At 44.7% G+C, this 21,076-nt stretch overlaps 1 protein-coding gene and 1 non-coding gene across 3 annotated transcripts in view; one reads left to right on the forward strand and one right to left on the reverse strand.

Moving 5' to 3' along the window:
* Positions 1-4,088: 4,088 nt before the first annotated feature.
* On the reverse strand, positions 4,089-4,220 carry LOC127188671 (small nucleolar RNA SNORA70). The gene has a single exon (XR_007830530.1). It is a non-coding gene; the product is annotated as a small nucleolar RNA SNORA70 (small nucleolar RNA).
* A 5,169-nt stretch (positions 4,221-9,389) lies between these two features.
* The window catches only part of Cse1l (chromosome segregation 1 like), a 41,230-nt gene continuing 29,543 nt past the window's right edge, over positions 9,390-21,076 (forward strand). Inside the window, exons 1-2 of one of the 2 annotated variants that reach the window (XM_051143820.1) lie at positions 9,390-9,531; positions 19,832-19,926. In XM_051143820.1, coding sequence (XP_050999777.1) covers positions 19,842-19,926 — 85 coding nt within the window. In that variant the 5' untranslated portion in view covers positions 9,390-9,531; positions 19,832-19,841. Of the gene's footprint in view, positions 9,532-9,784; positions 9,946-19,831; positions 19,927-21,076 lie in introns of those variants that run through there. The other variant, XM_051143821.1, reaches the window with a different exon arrangement.

Raw genomic sequence — 21,076 nt, forward strand, 5'->3', positions numbered from 1 at the left:
TCTCTACCAAAGGGGGGGGGGGGGGGAAGCAGGTTGAGGTTGTGATTCACACACAGCAGCAGACAGGGCTGTGTACCTCGGAGGAAGGGCCTGTGGGAGAATATGTTTCAGAGTGGAAAGTGTGAGCACACTGGACTTACATGTCCCAGAATCCCTTGTGTATTTCACTGCACTATAAATGTGCTGAGACATACTCCCTGCTGTTGCCACTCAGCAGGACCTCAGCTATCAGAGGGCCCTGCAGTATTTGTACCAGGCATGTAATCAAAGAACATGCATGTTCGCTGGGTACATCCTGTCTAAGCTGTGTCCCCAGCTGATGGCTTTCCCTCCCCTGTCATGTGGCATTCCACTCACCTGCAATAGCCTAGCTCCCTCAGAGTCCCCTGCCTCCTCTAATTTTTGCCTTTTACCAGGTAGGGAATATGTCGGTGTTGTTTGTTTGTTGTTTTGTTTTTTACTTGCTGAGATACTTGGGCTTGAATATCTTTATAATTCTATTGTGTAAAAGATTGACTTTTCTGAATGATGCATTTGAATTGTACAGCAATAGATCTTTGAAAAACGATGTCAAACCATTCAGGGTAATTTTTCTTGTCAGTGGCCAGTGGCATCCCTGACCTCCAGAAAGCATCCATTTGGTATGAATTCTCTGTGGTGAACAAGTCTATTCTTTCACCAGTGCAGAGTGGGTGCAGCCGTGTCTCCTCATGTGGATGCTGCCCACGAGGGGGGGGGGCGGGTAGGTCTTCCAAGGCCTTATTTCTTTATCAGAGTGCTTTAAGTGTTGGCTGTATGTGCTGGGTTCTCTAAAGAAGTTTCTGTACCCAAGCTCTGTTCCGAGCAGTTTTGTTCTTGTCTGTTAAGGAAATCACCAGCTTTGGCATCTGAGCAACAAATAGCGAGTGGGATATGCGACTTCTGACGTGTACCTGCAGAGTCAAACACACCTTCCTCGTGTGCAACCAAAGAACAAACATTATGAAAATTATAGTGTAATATCTGGAAACCCAAGACTTTCCTCCAACAGGTGACTTTTGTACAAAGTTCAGAAAATCTACAAAGACACCCCCTCAAAAAAGAAAATTTTCATCGTTCTTTCGTGATTATGGCTGTATATTTAGTTGTCTTCCTAGTTATTAAAAGTACATGCTGACACATGTAGGCGTGGCTGCCCCACTCAGGTGTTTGTTGTTACAATGCTAATGGATACTGGATGCAGTAGGCACTGGATCCTTCTGAACTCTTGTTTCACTGTTTGTGGTAAGGTAGACACAACCAGAGCTCAAGTGCAACCTGGAGTTGTGCTACTAGCAGCTTCATGGTTTGGGGGGGAAAAAAAAAGACGAAGAAGAAGAAAAAAAGAAAACCAAAGCTCAGCATCATAAAGACTGAGTCCATCTGGAAAATCCTTGCCCTCAGAAAATGACACTTATCAAACGTGTGGGTTTTCTCAGTGTTCTAATTTTTAAAAAATTTTATCTTGCATATTTGCATCAGACATTTCTTTATGTGCAAAATGTATGTTTTTGCTCTTTAAAATGCCTAAAAGTTAGTTACTAGCTACTTTTGATTTTATCTGTACACAATGATTAAGTGCATTTAATATTGGTAATTTAATGAAAAGCATTCCTTGCCCAATGGATGTAAACATTTTTGAAAGAATAAAGCAGAATTATATAATATGAAATGCTATGTAAAGTTTTCTATGTACAAATACTATGTATAATACTGTTAAATACCCCATGCTTTGATCAGGTGGAAAATCAATAAAGTTTTAAAAAGTAAACCTGCTCCTGCTGCCATAGTTTATATTCTATCAAGCCATGGCTTGGGCTAGTTTGAGTTTGCTGCCATGGTGCATACAAACTTGTAGTTTCCAGTTGGGAGTAGGATTTGGCTCCAGGCAGAGAAGGTGGCTTAGGTAAAAGTGCTTGTCCTGCAAGCCTTGTGACCTGAGTCTACCCCTCGAACCCACATAAAGGTGGAGACAGAGAACCCACTCCACAAAGGCTCCTCTGGCCTCCACACGCCCACACAATAATGAAATAAAAATTAAAGTAGAAGACAAGAAATATGCCCAATACCAGTCCTGGTCGAGATGTGGTCCCACCAATCACTGACCCATCATTGTCTCAGTTCCACTCCCTTGCAAGCTAGTCTGGGGCGGCGGGAGGCGGGGGGTGCCTCTAGATGGTCCACACTTTAGGTATATTCTTTTCCTAGCATGAGATTCCTGATTCTAATTTTGAGGGGCCCATTGTTTGGGTAATTTTGCACAGCTGCCACGCTGTGCCCAGGAGACAGCATTATTCAACAATCCCCTTCTCTATCCTTTCTGCCTTCTCTTCCATGATGGTCCCTGAGTGCTGGAGGGAGGTGACAATACTGGTGACCCTTTTGAGTGTATGACGGTTTTGAGATGTTTCATATATCCCAGGTTAGCCTTGAACTTGCTTTGTAGCAGAGGATGGCCTTGAACTAATTTTCTTCCCCCCATATGCCCAGTAGTGGCATTATGAGGGGTGCACTGCACTGATTTTTATGCAGTTTGGGGGACTGAATCCAAGAGTTTATGCATGCTAGCCAAAAATCTCTACCAATGAGCTGTAATAGCAATAGCATCTAAGGGATTCTCAGGCTCCACCAAACTGCACACCAGCACATGGCAGCATGGGAGGACTGGCCCGAGGCCTGCATCGTTTCCACCGCAAGCTTCAATCTGTACTGCAAAGTTGTGTGCGCGCGCACGCGCGGCGCGTGTATCTTTTCACATCTATTGCAAACTGCCTCTTCCTGCCTCTCTGGAAGCCTAGCAAAAGGTTTCCACAAGCCCATGTGACTTCAGAGAGGCCTCAAAGGGACTAAACTCTGGATGAGCTTACCTACGTGGTGTGTGGAAAGCTTGCCTGTGGGGAGGGAGAAGCCGGAAAGGCCTGGAATGAAGCCCTCTGAGGAGGGGGCTGCCTTCAGGCAGCACCACATGTGGGAATGATGGTTGGGAAAGGCGTCATGAGAAGTATGATGGGCCTGAGGGGAATATGTAGCTCAACAGCAGAGCATGTGCTCAGCATGCATTGAAACCCTGAGCTAATCTCTAACAAAATGAACTACGCCGCCAAGTTGCGCACGCCGTTAGTCCCAGCACTGGGGAGACAGAGGTAGGTGGATCACTGTGAGTTCGAGGCCAGCCTGGTCTACAAAGTGAGTCCAGGACAACCAAGGCTGCACAGAGAAACCCTTTCTGTAGCGCAGGCTGGCCTTGAACCTCTATCATTCATGTGAGGAATATAGGAGCACACCAGCAGACCTGGTTTTATGGGGTGTTGGGAATGAAACCCAAGGGTTAGTGTAGGCTAGATAGACATTCTACCAACTGAACTACATCTGCAGCTGCTAAAAACTGATTTCAAAATAACCTCTTTTGTTTAGTTTGTTTTTTGAGATGGGGTTTCTCTGTGTAGCCCTGGCTGTCCTAAAAGTAGCTCTGTAGACCAGCTTGGCCTTGAACTCAAGCAATCTGCCTGGCTCTGCCTCCTAAGTGCTGGGATTAAAGGAATGTGCCACCATGCCTGGGCCTAAAAGTGTTTGTTTGTTTGTTTGTTTATTCATTCATTCATTCATTTTATTTATTTATTTTGGGTTTTTTTTTTTTAACTGGCTGTGAGATTTATTACTGAACATGATTTGGTAGGGTACAGAAGAGCATCACAGTGGAAGCCCTCCTCAGGAATGCAGGGCTCTCCACTGGTCCAGGGGACCACGATTGGGAGTACATTTGACCCCCACAGCCATCAGGGATGAGCCGCTTCTCAGCAACCATGTTCAAATCCATCTGCATTAAACTTGGTAAAGCCCCACTTCTTTGAGATGCGGATCTTCTGGCGGCCAGGGAACTTGAACTTGGCTCTACGCAGAGCCTCAATCACATGCTCCTTATTCTGCAGCTTAGTGCGGATGGACATGATGACCTGGCCAATGTGAACCCTGACCTCTGTGCCCTGGGGTTTCCCAAAGGCACCACGCATACCTGTCTGAAGCCTAAAAGAGTACAGCATTGAGATAAGAGACTTGAGTAACTGCCAGCACATTGTCTCCAAGGTCCCTTGGGGCAACCCATACAGGCAACAAACAGGCTACATACACTACCAAGGAGGCTGCTGCTTGCAACCATTGCACACCAGGTCCCCATGGGGATTTATTTTGGTTTTTTGAGGCAGGGGTTCTCTGTGTAGCCTTGGCTGTCCTGGACTCGCTTTTGTAGACCAGGCTGGCCTCAAAGTCACAGTGATCTGCCTGCCTCTGCCTCCCGAGTGCTGGGATTAAAGGCGTGAGCCACTACCACACCAGCTTCAAAAAAATCTTAGAATTACACTTTTTATTTATTTGTACACACAAATAAGCATGCTATGGCCCACATGTGGAGGTGACAGGACAGCTTACAGAAATCAGTTTTCTTCTTCAACCATGTGGATCCTGGTCATCAAACTCCAGTTGTCAGGCTTGGTGGCAAGTGCCATTAGGTACTGAGCCATCTAACCAGCCCCAATTTCTCATTATCATCTCAATAAGGGAACAGAAAAGTCCCGCTCAGGCCTGTAGCCCCAGCATTCAGTAGATGGAGCAGGAGGAGCAGGAGATCAAGGCCAGACTGTCTACATAGCAAGGTCCAGACCAATCATGACAACCAGCCTCAAAAATGCAAAACAAGCCAGGCATGTATGATAGGCCTGGGATCCCAGCACTTAGAAGCCTAAGACAGAATCACTGCAAGTTTAAGGCCAGCCTGGGCTATATTGTGAGTTCTGGGTCAGCCTCCACTATAGAGTGAGACACTGTCTCAAAACAAAAACAAACTAAGAGGCGGCAGAGGATAAAAATACTGTACAAATAATAAATAAATCTTTTTTTTTTTAAGAAAATCTTGTTTCCTGTCCAGCTCACTTCTGGTGCTGGACTGTGGAGCCTTTCTACTACCTGAGTTGTACTGAGTAAGAACTAAAGCTGCAGCCAGGCTTGGTGGTGCACACCTTTTTTTTTTTTTTTTTGGTTTTTCGAGACAGGGTTTCTCTGGGTAGCCTTAGCCATCCTGGACTCTCTTTGTAGACCAGGCTGGCCTCGAACTCACAGCGATCCGCCTGCCTCTGCCTCCCGAGTGCTGGGATTAAAGGCGTGCGCCACCCACGCCCAGCTCTAGTGGTGCACACCTTTAATCCCAGTACTTGGGTGGCAGAGGCAGGCAGACTGCTGTGAGTTTGAGGCCAGCCTGGTCTACAAAGTGAGTCCAGGACAGCCAGGGCAGTTACACAGAGAGCCCCTGTCTCAAAAAAAAAAAAAAAAAAAAAAAAAAAAAAGAACTGCCTCTTGCCTCTGCCTTTTTGTTTTTGAAAAGATTTATTCTTATTTGATGTGAATGTGTGTTTTGCCTGAATGTATTTATGTGCATCACACGACTGCAGTGCCTGTAGAGGCCAGAAAAGGGCATCAGACCTGCTGAAATGGAGTTACAGACAGCTGTAAGCTACCATGTGGGTGCTGGGATCTGAACCTGGTGTTCTCCAAAAGCAGCAACAGATCTTAACTACTGAGCTCTCTAGCCCACCGCTTCCATTTAAAACACAAAACAAAACGAAACATGTAACAAAAACTCAACGGGGCTCTTCTTGACTTTAGTTATGATCACTCTTCTCAGTTTAGTTGGGCCAAAAGAAGTCTTGTTCTCTACAAGCACAAGCAGATTCACCTATGTGTAGTGACAATTTTGGAATTTTGGTTTCTTTAAAAAAAAACAACAACAGAAATAGTGGTAGGCAGTGGAGGCACATGCCTTTAATCTCAGCACTTGGGAGGCAGGAGCGGATCAGAATTCAGTCTGTAGACCAGACTGACCTCAAACTCACAGTGATCCACCTGCCTCTGCCTCCCAAGTGCTGGGATTAAAGGCGTGCACCACCACGCCCTTATTTAGAGTTTTTTTTTTTTTTTTTTTTTTTTTTTTGGTTTTTTCGAGACAGGGTTTCTCTGTGTAGCCTTGGGCATCCTGGACTCACTTCGTAGACCAGGCTGGCCTCGAACTCACAGCGATCCGCATGCCTCTGCCTCCCAAGTGCTGGGATTAAAGGCGTGCGCCACCACGCCTGGCTTATTTAGAGTTCTTAAACACTTCAACCTCACTTCTAACTCACTGACCAGAGGGAGGGTAGAAAGAATGCTAATAGGAAAAAGGAGTTGTGGACCTGTTTAGATGCAGTTCCCTGGGCCAATTCCACTCTGCTTGTCAGGATACCAGCAGTCCAGTCCAATAGCCAGCACCAAACAGCAACAAGAATTTGTGGCTGTGGCAGGATCCAGCAGAAACAGCAGGTCTACCAAATCGGCATGAGTGAGCGAAAGGGACCAGAATCAGCCAGAATAGCACCACAAGTTCTCTGGAATGTTTCTCTCTGCGAAGTGAAGACCAACGAAGATTTGCACGGTGTAGCTGTGTAACAGTGCAAAAAGCATGGTCCCACTGTCTGTGGGGGTCTATTTACTCCTTCCAAAAATGTGTCCAGCAAAACATCACATGCCCTCTCACAAGACATCTTCCAGAAGAGCATCATGCGACACAACTGAGTCTTCAAAGAAATCAGAAATTTCCACCTTTGTTTATGCAAAGGCCCTGCTGTTTTCTTGAAACTTGAATGAATTAAGTACCTATCCCCTTTCTCTCTCCTTCTTTCCTTTTTGCTTTTGTTTTTGTTTTTTGCTTTTTGTTTGAGACGGGCACTCTCTATGTAGCTCTGGCTGTCCTGAAGCTCCCTGTGTAGACTAGGCTGGCCTTGACAAGGATGAAAGGCATACACCACCTTCATTTCCTCTCGAAACTAGCCAAGCAAGGAAGTGTTAGGCCAAACACTAGCCGACGAGAAAAGACACAATCACCACCTGCATTAGAATAATGCTCTTCCATTTTTGCTAACAACACACTTTAGAATCTAGTCTAGGACAGTGGTTTTCAACCTGGGGGCCCCAAAGGACCCTTTCACAGGGCTCACCTAAGATCATCTCAAAACAGATACTTACATTATTGTTAACATAGCAAAATTACAGTTATGAAGTAGCAACAAAAATAATTTTATGTGTGGGGTTACCACAGCATGAGGGGCTGTATTAAAAGGTCTAAGCATTAGAAAGGATGCGAACCACTGGCCTAGAGTCTAGGGTCTAGATCAAAGTAAAGTCTTGCCTTGTTGAGACATTTCAAGTGGAATGGTGGTCTCTTTCCTTAGAACCTTGAGCTTATAACAAAATCCAGAGCCTCACTTGGCCAGGCCATGCTCTGTTATTGAGTCATTCACTTTACGCTTCCCAAGGCTAGAAGATGATGTTTGCTTTGGGCAAGTAGATTGATCTGAGTAGGATCATTGCGTGTGGGCTGATGGTGCAGTCCAGTGCTGGAGTGCCTCCCTAGCACAAATGAGGCCGACTTCAGTCTTCAGCACTAATGAGAAAGAGAAAATGTTAAGCTGATCACTACTGCTGCTGTAAATGCAATGTATTGATACATGGCATTTCACCTTTTCCTCTGTGAAAAACTAACACACAGGGGCAGGAGGGGTGCTCTGTGGTTAAATGCACTGGCTGCTCTTCCAAAGGACTTAGGTTCAGATCCCAGCTCCCACATAGTGGCTCCAAAGCCTCTGTGACCTCCAGTTCCAGAGAACCAATGTCCTCCTTGGGCACTGCATGCACATGGCATACAGAAAATAAATAAATAAATAAACCTTCAAACACAATACCCAGGACATGTTTTGGGCATCTAGAGTGTGCTAAGTACTGGGGGCACAGCTATAAACAGAGCAGTAAGCCCTAAGCTCTTTCATAAGAGTCCTAGGGCTCCTGGTGGGGAAAAATTATTCCAGGGACTTATAAATGTCACACAGAAAGCGTAATGAGGGCTGGCTCTGAGGGTAGAAGTACTTGCGGCTAAGACTGAGGACCCGAGTTCAATCCCTGGAATTCTCATGATGGAGGGAACTAACTATCACAAGTTGCACTCTGGACCAGGCATGTGGTACACGCCTTTAATCCCAGCACTCAGGAGGCAGAAGCAGGCAGGTCGATGTGAGTTTGAGGCCAGCCTGGTCTACAAAGCGAGTCCAGGAGAGTCATAACTACACAGAGAAACCCTGTCTTGAAAAGCCAAAAACCAAAGTCGGGCGTGGTGGCACACGCCTTTAATCCCAGCACTGGGGAGGCAGAAGCAGATGGATCACTGTGAGTTCAAGGCCAGCCCAGTCTACAAAGTGAGTCCAGCATAGCCAAGGCTAACACAGAGACCCTGTCCTAAAAAAAAGAAAAAAAAAAAAAAAAAAAAAAAGAAAGAAAAAAAAATTAAAAAAAAAAAAAAAGACCCTGTCCTGAAAAAACAAAACAAACAAACACACCAAAACCCAAAAATTAAACAAAAACTAAAACCCAGAAACAAAATTGTACTCTGACATCACACAAGCACTATGGCACCCATGTGCCATTACATGAACAAGTAAATGTTTAAAAGCATTTTAACTCAGAATGATACAATATCAAGCTGCCTAGATAAGATACAGAAGGCCCAGTTTATTGGGAATCTGACATAAATAATGCATGTTTTTTAGGATAAGTACTCCCGTGAAATATGTTATAAAAAAACAAGTGTTTGTTCCCTGGAATTCCTGTCAAGTTGGGCAGCCTGTAAAGTACTAGTTACACGGTGTGCTGTTGGGTAAACAAAAGAAAACAAAAACCCAATCAGGCACTGCCATGCTTTCCCCACCCCAAGCCCAGATGGCTTTTATAGGGGTGCTGGGGATTCGAACTCACGTCTTTGTGCTTCAGCGCTTTATATATATATATATATATATATATATATATATATATATATATATATATATATATATTATATATATTTTTTTTTTTTTTTTTTTTTTTTCGAGACAGGGTTTCTCTGTGTAGCCTAAGCTGTCCTGGATTCACTTTATAGACCAGGTTGGCCTCGAACTCACAGCGATCCTCCTGCCTCTGCCTCACGAGTGCTGGGATTAAGAGTGGTTATTCCTTAACGAAGCGAATTAACCCTCGGCTTGAAATCTTTATTCATTCGTTTATTCTGCTTGTCCTAGAACAGTCGCGTTCTCCCTTCCCTCTGACATGAATGAACACAGCCCACACAACAGTTAAAGAGTCACTAAGCGCTACAAGCAAAACCTGCCAGGGTCTGAGGAAAGAAACCCTACCAAGGCACCTGCGTCCAAGGGCACGGTCTCTTGTGACGTCACCGTAGAACATAAGTGGGAGTGTTCCGATTGGCCCTCCCATCCGGGGTGGAGCCAGAAGCACTCCTGGCCCCTCCCCGTGCCTCGTCCTCACTCGCACATGCGCCGTGACCGCCACTTGGCCGCCGCGCCATTTTGCCGGGGTTTGAATGTGAGGCGGAGCAGCGGCGGAGTGGGTAGTGTCGGCTGCAGCCCTCGCTTGGGATTCCCTCCTCGGACTCGGTGTCCCGACGAGGTAAGGCATGGAGCGAGCGAGGTGGCTGAGGGAGGGGACGATCGCTGGGAAGCGGGTTCTGGCCTCCGCTTGAGGCCGAGCGCCCGGGCTTCCCCCCACGCCGCCTCTGGGGCCAGGCCTGACCGCTCCGGGAAGCGAGGGCAGCTTGGGCTCGGCCTCACGCGAGCTTCCTGAGCTCCCGCCCCTTCCCCTCCAGCGCCGCGCCGATTGGCCGCGCCGCCGTCCTTTCGCTCCGTACGCATCCGTCGATTGGTCACTCCTGCGCGTCGGTTCTGGGCGCGCCGGGGCCCGCAGCGTGAGCGGTGTTCGGTGCCGAGGCCTGACCTGTCTGGTCCCTGCCGGTCTGGTCTCTGATTCTGAAGGAGGCCGGAGCTCGCACACACTGGCTTCGCGGGGCTTCGGCCTCCACCACAGGTCTGGGGCCTAGGGGGTCTCACCTGGCAGAGTCGTTCGTGGTCCTAGGACCTCACGGAACGTACAGTCAAATGGGGTTCCCTTTTTGGGCACAAGGGCTTTCGGGTGTGATAGTCTGGCCCCTTGCACACTCAGTCCCTCCCTAAGGGTGTAATTCAGAGCCAGCAGTTGCCTCCCTACGGAATTTCTAATTTCTTAATAATATGATACCGGGGTGTGTGGGGGGGAGGACCCGTGTCTCGCACACGTTGAACAATCTCTTCCACTGAAATGGCTTTTTTTTTTTTTTAAACCTTCTCCTCACACTTAAGATTCTTTACGTTAAGTGGCTCTAAGGTAAGGTTCCGCTGATGGTTGCCTGAGCTTCCTAGGGGTCTGGCCTGCGCTGTTGCCCATCCGCCATCCGCCATCCGCCCCTCTCTCCATAGGCACCGTAGCCTTGCAGACCTGCTCTGAAGTGTTTTCAGTCTCGTCCTGCATGGAGTCCACCCTTGGCGAGCCTGCCTCCCTGCCTTCTAGTTCCCCTCTTAGGGATCAGTTCTCACTTCTCCGTTCACATCACCCAGTTTATTTGCCCCGTAGCATTGACCTTATATGTAGTTCTTACAGCTTGTTTCTCATCTGTTCTGGTGTGCATTCAGAGGGTAACCTCTTACGGCTGTGTTCCATGTGTGCGTGCCACCTGTCATGAAGCCATGGAAGGCCTTATTTCTTTATTTATGCGTGTGTGTTTTGTTGTTGTTGTTGTTGTTTGTTTTTATGGTTTTTCCAGACAACGTTTCTCTGTGTAACAGTCCTGGCTATCCTGGATTCAGTTTTGTAGACTCACAGCGATCCGAGTGCCTCTGCCTCCCAAGAGCGAGGATTAAAGACCTGTGCCACCAAGCCCGGCCTTTATTTATGTTTTGGTAAAGGGTCTTTCATGGTCCAGGCTGGCCTCAGATTTGTCTTTCTATAAGCGAAGGCTAACACACTCAACTCTTAACCTTTCCATCTGTACAAAGGAACTTTCTTCCCTCTAGCTGCTTTGATTTTTAGTTGGAATTTGGGAAGCCACACTATACAGGATTGGGTGAGTGAGAGGGCATTACTCTTAATTGCGGAAGCGATTTTTTGCTTTATTTGTTTAATGACTTCAATCTGCTTAATCCCTAAGAAGATAGTGAAGAAACAAAAATGGACAAGGTCTCTTTGGGGAGCTTATATTCTAGATGGGGGAGAACACAAATGAATTAGATTATTTCAGGTAATGTCAAGTGACAGAAAGAGGTGACAGATGAAGATGGTTTCTTTGAAGAGGTGGCATTTGAACAGATAATAACCAGGGAAAAGTGAGGGAGCAGTATTTCACGCAGAGGAAATAGAATGCAAAATTTCAAGGACAGAAACTAACTTGAAATGTTGGCATGTTTTAGGAAAATCCCGTTAAGCTATATGGAGACGAGAAATGGTACAGGGCTTTGTGGGTAGTGTAAGGAGTTTGGATTTGATACAAAGTGATAGATTACTGTGATTAGGAAGCAGAGAACGGCAATGAGTACTCAAGTTACTGCCCAACCTACTGTTCTCTTGAAGTGGTCTTGTGGGTTTTGTTTTTGTTTTTCAAGACAGGTTTTCTCTTTGTAGACCAGGGTTGTCTCAAACTCAACAGAGGTCCCTCTGCCTCTGCCTCCCAAGTGCTGGGATTACAGGTGCATCCCTGCCTTTGAAGTGTTTTTGTTTTTGTTGTTGTTCCTTTTGTTTTTTGAGACAGGGTCTCTCTGTGTTAGCCTTGGCTGTCTTAGACTAACTTTGTAGACCAGGCTGGCTGGCCTTGAACTCACAGCGATCTGCCTACCTCTGTCTCCGGAGTGCTGGGATTAAAGGCATGCGCCACCATGCCCAGCCTGAAGTGTTCTTAATAACTATTCTTTTTAAAAAGCCAAGGATAGGATAGGTAAGATGGGTTCATGCTAGGTGACCCTTATGTACCCTGACAACCTGGGTTAAAACCCTGACATCCACATGGTGTAAGGAGAGAACTGACTGCTGCAAATTTCTTCCAACTTCCACATATATGCAGTGGTGTGCATGCACACAATAATGCACATAGTAAAATTTGAGGTGACAGGACAGATGGCTCAGCAGTCAAAGAGCATATATTGCTCTTGCAGAGGACCTGAGGTAGGTTTCCAATACCTACAGATTACCCAGAATTGCCTATATACCTCTAGCTCCAGGGGATCTGATGGCCTCTGGCTTCCTTGGGCAGCTGCACCCATGTGTACATATATACAGGCAGAAACATACAGAGAGATATACAAACACACATAAATTTGTAAAGAAAAAAATCTAAGGTGAAGATAGGTGTTACGTTATACTCTTGGTTTTTCGAGACAGGGTTTCTCTGTGTAGCCTTGGCTGTCCTGGACTCGCTTTGTATACTAGGCTGGCCTCGAACTCACAGAGAGCTGCCTGCCTCTGCCTTCCGAGTGCTGGGATTAAAGGCGTGCACCACCATGCCCGGCTCTATATACACTTTTATATGTGCCCAGTGTGTGCCCTGATGCCTGAGGAAAACAGAAGAGGGCATCAAATTCCCAGGAACTGGAGTTGCAGATGGTCAGTTGCAGCATGGGCACTGAGAACTGAGCTAAGGTTGTCCTCGTACAGCAGTTCTTTATTCTTTGCCTAACTACGCAGGAGTCATCTGGGGTTTGAGAACCTTAATTGAAGGATTGTTTCCATCAGACTGCCTATAGGAAAGCCTCTGTGATGATGATGATTTTGTTCATTTGTTTTTTTCGAGACAGGGTTTCTCTGTCCTAGATTCCCTTTGTGGACCATGGTGGCCTCAAACTCACAGCGATCTGCCTGCCTCTTCCTCCTGAGTACTGGGATTAAAGGCGCGCACCAATACACCTGGCTTTGGGATTATTATTTTTGATGAATGATTAATATGAAAGGGCCTACCCCGCTGTTGGTTCCACTCCTGTCCAGGTGATCCTGAATGGTTGGTATAGGAAAGCCAAGCTGAGGGGCTGGACAGATGGCTCAGTGGTTAAGAGCACTGGCTCTTCTTCCAGTGGTCCTGAGTTCAATTCCCAGCAATCACATGGTGGATCACAACCATCTATAATGTGATCTGATGCCCTCATCTGGCATGCAGGTGTTCATGCAGATATACCACTCATATACATAAAATAAAATAAATCTTTAAAAAAAAAAAAAAGGCCAGGTGTGGTGGTGCACGCCTTTAATCCCAGCACTAGGGAGGCAGAGGCAGGTAGATCAATGTGAGTTAGGGGCCAGCCTGGTCTACGAAGCCAGTCGAGGACAGCCAAGGGTATACAGAGAAACCCTGTCTTGAAAAATGAAGAGGGGAAAAAAAGCCAAGCTGAACAAGCCTGTGATCAGCACTCCTCCCTGGCCTCTGCCTGCCTCCACCTTCCTTCTCTGACTCCTCTTCCTGATGACTGCAGTGGGGATGAAATAAACTTTTATTTTTCTCCTCAAGTTGCTTTTTTGAGCATGGTATTTATCACAGCAGTAGAAAGCATACTAGAACAAGCAGCAAGTACTCTTAACTGCTAAGCCATCTCCTCACCCCCAAGATGAGCTTTTGAGGGTCTGGTGAATGGTTCAGTAGCTAAGAGTGTTTGCTTTGCAAACATTACTTGAGTTTAAATCTCCACCACTCAAGTAAAAGGTAGGACCTTGAGTGCGTATAAGCCCAGCATTGTGAGTAGGAGACAAGCAATCACAAGGTGGTGTTATCAAACTTGTGGGTGGGTCACAACCTGTGTCCCAAGTGAGGTTTGGCTATTCATCTTCAAGCCCAATGTCGACTTCCCTTGTGATAAGCCCTCATACAGATAACACTGGTTTTTTTGAAGGTCATGGTTTCTAGCTGTTGGAAGTGCCCTTGCCAGCGTTAGAGAGGAAGCCTAATCTTTTTCACTTTTTATGAACGTGTATCAAGATGAACGCTTAGCAGGGTATGGTAGTTAGTTTATGCTTGTAATCCCAGCATTTGGACAGCTTTCCTAGTTAAAGCCTGCTTGTGAAACCTTGTCTCAACAAAACAAAGCACTGGTGAAAAGGTCTTTTTCATTCTTTAGGAGAGTGTTGTCCATTTTTTATCCTCTTTGACTGTCAGTTCCTTTTCCCTGGCTTCTAAGCTGCCCTCTTTTAACACTGTGCTTCCTTTGTGTTCTTAGTTCAGCCTTGTCATTTCCATGTAGAGGCTGCCCTGGGGAGCAGAAAAGGCTTTATGAATCAGGCAGATTTAGGCAGATTTGAAATAGACCTGTCTTTATTTTATTTTATTTTTTGTTTTTCGAGACAGGGTTTCTCTGTGTAGCCTTGGCTGTCCTGGACTCACATTGTAGACCAGGCTGGCCTTGAACTCACAGGAATCCACCTGCCTGTCTCCCAAGTGCTGGGATTAAAGTTGCACCACCACCGCCTGGCTCAGACCTGTCTTTATTAACTTGGGCATTTAAGTTAGCCACTCTGAGTTCCTTTCCTTATTGTTGTTTGAAATAAATAGAAAAACATATAAATCACCTAGTATGGTGAGTTGGAGGCCAGCCTGGTCTACATAGTAAGTTCCAGGACATCCAACCCTATACTATGAGACCCTGTCTTACATAACACTCAAAAAATTTTCAGTGGCTCTCTATTTATACATTTAAGGTCTGAAACAAGCTGGGTGTGGTGGCCCACACTTGTAATCCCAGGACTTGGGAGGCAGTGGTAGGCAGATCACTGAGTTCGAGGACAGCCTGATCTACAAAGCGAGTCTAGGACAGCCAAGGCTACACAGAGAAGCCTTATCTCACAAAACCAATAAATGAATGAATAAATAAATAGATGAATGAATAAATAAAAATTTGAAGCAGCTGGATTCTGAAGGAACCAGCAGATATAGTCAGTCTAACTTGTGTGCATCTCTTCCTTTCTCTAGTATTTTGCTCACAATATTTACCACAGGGAGATGAGTCCCAATTCTTCGACTTTACCCAGGACTCAGTCCTAAGAAATCTTAGGTGACTTCATATTTCAGTAATCTTCATCTTACCCTTCTACTTGTTTGGTGCTGTCTGTAGATTCCTTTGGCATTTTTACTCCAGAAGGCAAATGCATTTGGGTATGTGTGAACGTACTTTATACCACATTCCTAGTAGGGTCTAGGGTAGCAGGCACAGGTTTTTCCCCTTATTTATTTACTGGAGAGTGCCGTCACAATGCACATAAATTGTCAAGTGGAGTCAGTTCTCACCTTCCACTACGTGCCCAGCATTTTACCTGCTCACTATCTCACCAGCCCCAGACACATTATTTCTTTAATAAAACAAATTGGCTCACTAAACTAGCTTTTTAAAAAATCTGTGTATCTATTTATTTATTTTTCAAGACAAGGTTTCCCTGTTTTAGCCTTGGCTGTCCTGGACTCACTTTGTAGAGCACACTGGCGTCTGCCTCCCAAGTGCTAGGATTAAAGGCTTGAGCTACCATGCTTAGCATACTAAACGAGATTTTTAAAAATTATATTTGTAGGCTCAGGTTGCCTAGGCCAAGATTTTTGAAAATCATTTTTATTATTTATAGTGGGTTGGGTGGTGGGGTGGATACTTTTCTGTTAGTTGTTTTGTTGTTTTTGTTTTTGAGACAGGGTTTCTCTGTGTATCCTTGGCTGTCCTGGACTCGCTTTGTAGACCAGGCTGGCCTCTAACTCACAGAGATCCACATGCCTCTGCCGCCAAAGTGCTGGGATTAAAGGTGTGTGCCACCATGCCTGGCGGGGGGTGGATACTTATATACATGATGAACTACTGTGACATTTTATTGAGACCTTGCCTCTGAGTAGGAAAATAGGGGCTGGGGATGTGTCTTAGTTGGTAGAGTGCTTGCCTAGCATGCACAACACTGGAGTTCCATCCCCAGCATGTGATTTGAATCATGGTGTACTTGAAAAGTTCCTACTTAGTTTTACTGCATTTCCAGAGATTCCCCCCCCCCCCCCCATCACACAGAAACCTAAGGATGATTTGGTATATGAGTTCCTAGAAAAGGGTACATTTTCCCAGTTTCTTGGCAGGTGTATATCTGTCTGTGTCTAGAAAGTAACCTAAGATGTAATCAAATCTAAGTGGAAGCATTCTCTTTTTTACATTTATTTTGTGTGTATGATGGGTGGGGTAGAGCATGTGCCTATGTGGCTGTCAGAGGACAGCTTTGTGTGTATTCTTTCCACTTTTATATATGTGGGTTCTGGATGTACTCAGGGTTTTTTTTGTTTGTTTTTGTTTTTGCTTTATTTTTTGAGACGGAGTTTCTCAGTGTAGCCTTTGCTGTCCTGGAATTCCCTCTGTAGACCAGCCTGACTTCAAACTCGGAGATCCGCCTCCGCTCCTGCCGCTCAGTGAAATTCAGGTTTGAGCAGTAAATGCTTTTTACCTACTGAGCCATCTGCCCCCCCCCCCACATTTATTATGTAGTATTCTGCCTGCATGTATGCCCACACACCAGAAAAGGGCACCAGATCTCATTACAGGTGGTTGTGAGTCACCATGTGGTTGCTGGGAATTGAACTCAGGATCTTTTAGAAGAGCAAACAGTGCTCTTAACCTCTGAGCCATCTAGCTGACCCCAAAAGTGGGTTTAAAAAAGGTTTATTAAGGGAGCACTCAGGATGGAGAGGCAGGCAGAGTGAGCTCCAGGACAGCCAATGCTATAATGCAAGACAAAAACCTTGTCTTGAAAAAAAGAAAAAAAAAACTTTATTGAGGTATGTTTTATGTGCCACAGGATTCATTGATTTTAAGTGTACTATTCGATGAGTTAATAAATGTATTCATACTAGTCCAGTTTTAGAAACCACCAGCAGTTTTAACAGCTCTTTTGCACCCTAAGTGGTGTGATTGAACCAACGATCTCAGAGTGATCATTCCTCCTAGCTTGTCTCATGTTTTGTGTTAGAATCCTTAAAACCTATTCTCACTGCCTAATTAAAGTCACTGTTACTGACCATAATCACATGCTGTACAGTTCATTTCCTGAACTGTGCTTTTTTTAATTGGTCACATCTATGTCAGCTATTTATTTAGCTTTGTAATGTAAGAGCTAGGATTGTAGTCCAGTAGCATGTATATGTGTATTTAGCATTTGTTCATTTCTAGCACAGTAAAGTTAGGTGAGTTAAATTCTTCTTCTGTATGTGTACACATGCCATGGCATATGTGTGGAAATCAGAACAAGTTGGGAGAGTTGGTTCTCTTTTTGTACTGTGTTGGTTCTGGTCATTACAACTCAAAAATGATCTCCAGTCCAGGACAGCCAGACATACACAGAGAAATTCTGTCTTGGAAAACAAAAAAAAAACAAAATAAAAACACCCCAGGTTATCAGTATTTGTGGAGTGCCTTAACTAATCTCATGGAGCCATCTCGCGTGCACATATCGCATGCTGTGCCATATGTGGATATCAGGATAATTTTGTGGAGTTTTTTTTTTTTTTCTTTTACCCAGATCCCCTGAATCTTCTTGCTGGCCTATATATTTGTGGGTTTTTTTTTTTTTTTTGTCATTCGTTTTATGTTTAATTAATAAAATAGTTATGCATATGTTCATATGACTGTGTATGCCAAGAAAGGGTATCAGATCCCCGGGAGCTGGGATTACAGGTTGTTGTGAGGTGCTGGAAACTGAACTTGGATCTTCCAGAATCAGGAGTCCTGTGTGTGCACTCTTAACTGTGGAGGCATCTGTCCAGACCCTGTTTTTAATTTTTATAGCATATTGCCTACCATATAGGTTCTGTGCTCTTTTTTTAAATAATTCTTTTTTAAAGTATTTTATTTAATTTTAACTTATGTGCATCGGTTTGAGGGTGTCAGATCTTGGAGTTATAGACTGTTGTGAGCTGCCTTGTGGGTGCTGGGAATTGAACTCAGATCCTTTCGAAGCGCAGGCAGTGCTCTTAACCATTGGGCCATCTCTCCAGCCAGGCTTCTGTGCTCTTAATCGCTGAGCCAGCTCTCCAGCACCTCTTCATTTTTTTGTTTGTTTTGTTTTGTTTTTTTGAGACATAGTTTCTCTGTTGTAGCCTTGGTTCTCCTGGACTGTATTTTGTAGACTGGACTGGCCTTGAACTCACAGCGATCAGCCTGCCTCTGCCTCCCAAGTGCTGGGATTAAAGGCGTGCGCTACCACTGCCCAGCCTCCGACAGTTTTAAATATCAGAATTTCAATGGGATTTTATGTACTGCTAAGTGTGGTGGTACATTTTATAGTCTCTTCTACTTGGAATTGAGGCTGTAAAATCCCTTGAGCTTAGTAGTTGACCAACCTGAACAACAGAGCTAGACCTCTTCTAAATAGAACAAAACAAAAAATATTTCTAATGCATTTTTAAAATTTTTTCTAGACAGGGATTTTTGTGTAGTTCTCGCTGTCTTGGAACCTTGTAGATCAAGTTGACCTTGAACTCAGAGCTTTGCTTGTATTAGGCTTTTTTTTTTTTTTCCCCCCTCTTCATTTGGTTTTTCCAGACAGGGTTTCTCTGTGTAGCCTTGGCTGTCCTGGAATCTCTTTATAGACAGGCTGGCCTCATACTAACAGAGATCTTCCTGCCTCTGCCTCCCAGTGCTGGGGTTAAAGGCATGTGCCACCATGCCTGGCTTAAATGTTTTTTTTTTTTTTTTTTTTAAAGCCTAATAGGGCTGGGTATGGTAGCGCATGCCTTTAATCCCAGCACATCGGAGGCAGAGTAGGGTGGATCACTGTGAGTTCGAGGCCAGCCTGGTCTACAAAGTGAGTTCAGGAGGTCCATGGCTACACAGAGAAACCCTGTCTCAAAAAACCAAGCCCTCCACCCCCCCCCCACCCCACCCCTGCAAAAAAAGCCTAATACAAGCAGGTGGATCTTTTTGAGTTTGAGGCCAGCCTGGTCTACAAAGCCAGTCCAGGATAGCCAAGGCCACACAGGGAGACCCTGTCTCGAAAAACAACAACAAAACCCATTTAATTATTTTAAAAATAGCATTGTACGTGTATGATGGGGGCTGTGTGTGCTATGGATATGGAGGCAAGAGGACTCAGTCCTACACCTCTTTTTATATGTGTTGGTTCTGGGAATTGAACTTTCAATTCACCAGGTTTGTGCAACAAGTACCTTTATTTGCTGAGCTATCTCAATCGTCCTATGCTTTTGTTTCTACATTTTACTTTGGTGTGTACACAGTGGCACAGGTGGGAAGCATGTGTTCCATGTCATGTGGAGGTCAGAAGAAAACTTGAAGAGTCCTCTCCATTCATCATGCTATATCCTGCACACACATCCACACAGGCAAGGCACAAAAAAAAAAAAAAAAAAAAAATACAACTTTTAAAAAGGTTTGAAGTTGCCAGGTGTGGTCGCACATGCCTTTAATCCCAGCACTCAGGAGGCAGAGGCAGGAGGGTCGCTGTGAGTTCAAGGCCAGCCTGGTCTACAAAGGGAGTCCAGGATGGCCAAGGCTACACAGAGAAACCCTGTCTCCAAAAAAGGTTTGGGGTCACCGTCAGCTATATACATAGTTCAGAGTTGGACTGAGCTATATGCAACCCTGTCTGAAAACGATCCTTGCCTCCACCACCACCTCAAAGGAAACAAAACAAAAACTATAGTCTTCCTACCTGGGTGCACTGATGAGTGCTTGTAATCTCAGTGCTTTAGAGATAACAGAAGCAGTACTATGACATAAGTTCAAGGCAATTCTGAGTTTTGGGCTAGCCAGAACTAACACGGTGAAACCCTACTTCTTAGAGCAAAGTAGGAAACAACAGTAACAAAAAGATTCATTTATGTTACTCACTTTCTCCTCAAGTGATAATTTATTCAGACTCTGCCTTTTAATTTTAGATTAAGAGCCATGGAGCTCAGTGATGCAAATTTGCAGACACTAACAGAGTATTTGAAGAAAACTCTGGATCCTGATCCTGCCATTAGACGTCCAGGTAAAAGATGCCTTTGTTTTTGCTTGATTCATTCCTGAGACACATAGTGGAAACCTTTTATGCAGTCTGCCTGGTTGTATATTCAAAAGAAAAAAAATGTGCTAATTTTTTCAGGCCTGGTTTATGTGACATGGTTGACTGCTTACAATAGGTATAACATGTAGAAGTATTTTTGTTGAGTGAAATAGCTTTTATTTGAGATCTTCTAGGGTTAAAAAGCACCTTAGAAAGTCTGGTCTCATGAACTCTGAAAATCTTATTTAAATCTGCCAACTTTAAGAGCATAATAGTTAAGTCATTAAGATAGAGGTAATTCCCAAAAGATGATTAAATGAATGAAATTAAGTAATATGATTCTCTTCTTCCTTGTGGTAGTTTAATTTAATTAATATTGTTTAGGACTTAGAACTTAGAATTTCAACTTCAGATACGGAAGTAAATAAGGGAGCCTTGCCAGGTGGAACTACTGGCTTGTGAAGACCTGTTCTTGTTAAAGAGAGGTAATAGTTTGGAATATGTTAACTCTAAGCATGATGCTGGCATTAAAGGCGCACACCAACATTCCTGCGCAAGCCAGTTTTGTATGGTTAATTTGCAACCTTGCTTGAAAAATAAGGATATCCCACCCAGGATCCTGTCCTAGTCTGGCATGGTGGTGTGTGCCTTTAATCCCAGCACTCAGGAGGCAGAGGCAGGTGGATCGCTGGGAGTTCAAGGCCAGCCTGGTCTACAAAGTAAGTCCAGGACAGCCAAGGGAAGACCCTGTGGAAAAAACAAAAAAATAACAACAACAACAACTAAGAAACTGTGAGGGCCAGAAAGGTCTTATGAGCAGTCGCAGTCGGTTGGTGATCCTTGATACCATAATCCATGTGAACCATAAATGTTCCTAACCTTCAGAACATAATAGTGTCATGCTCATGGATAGGATTTGTCTCTAAGGGAGCTAAGTCATGAGCGGAGGGAAATACTGTATAAAATAAATAGAAATGTGAAAATGTGGGTGGTTTGTGTGTATGTCATGCCCATTGTCCCTTTGTTCACTGGTTAAGAAATCTAGTCCAGGCTGGAGAAATGGCCCAGCGATTAAGAGCACTGGCTGCACTTCCAAAGGTCCTGAGGTCGGTTCCCCAGCAACCGCATGGTGGTT

The sequence above is a fragment of the Acomys russatus genome, chromosome 4 (assembly GCF_903995435.1).
Source record: "Acomys russatus chromosome 4, mAcoRus1.1, whole genome shotgun sequence".
Classification (NCBI taxonomy): Eukaryota; Metazoa; Chordata; class Mammalia; order Rodentia; family Muridae; genus Acomys; species Acomys russatus.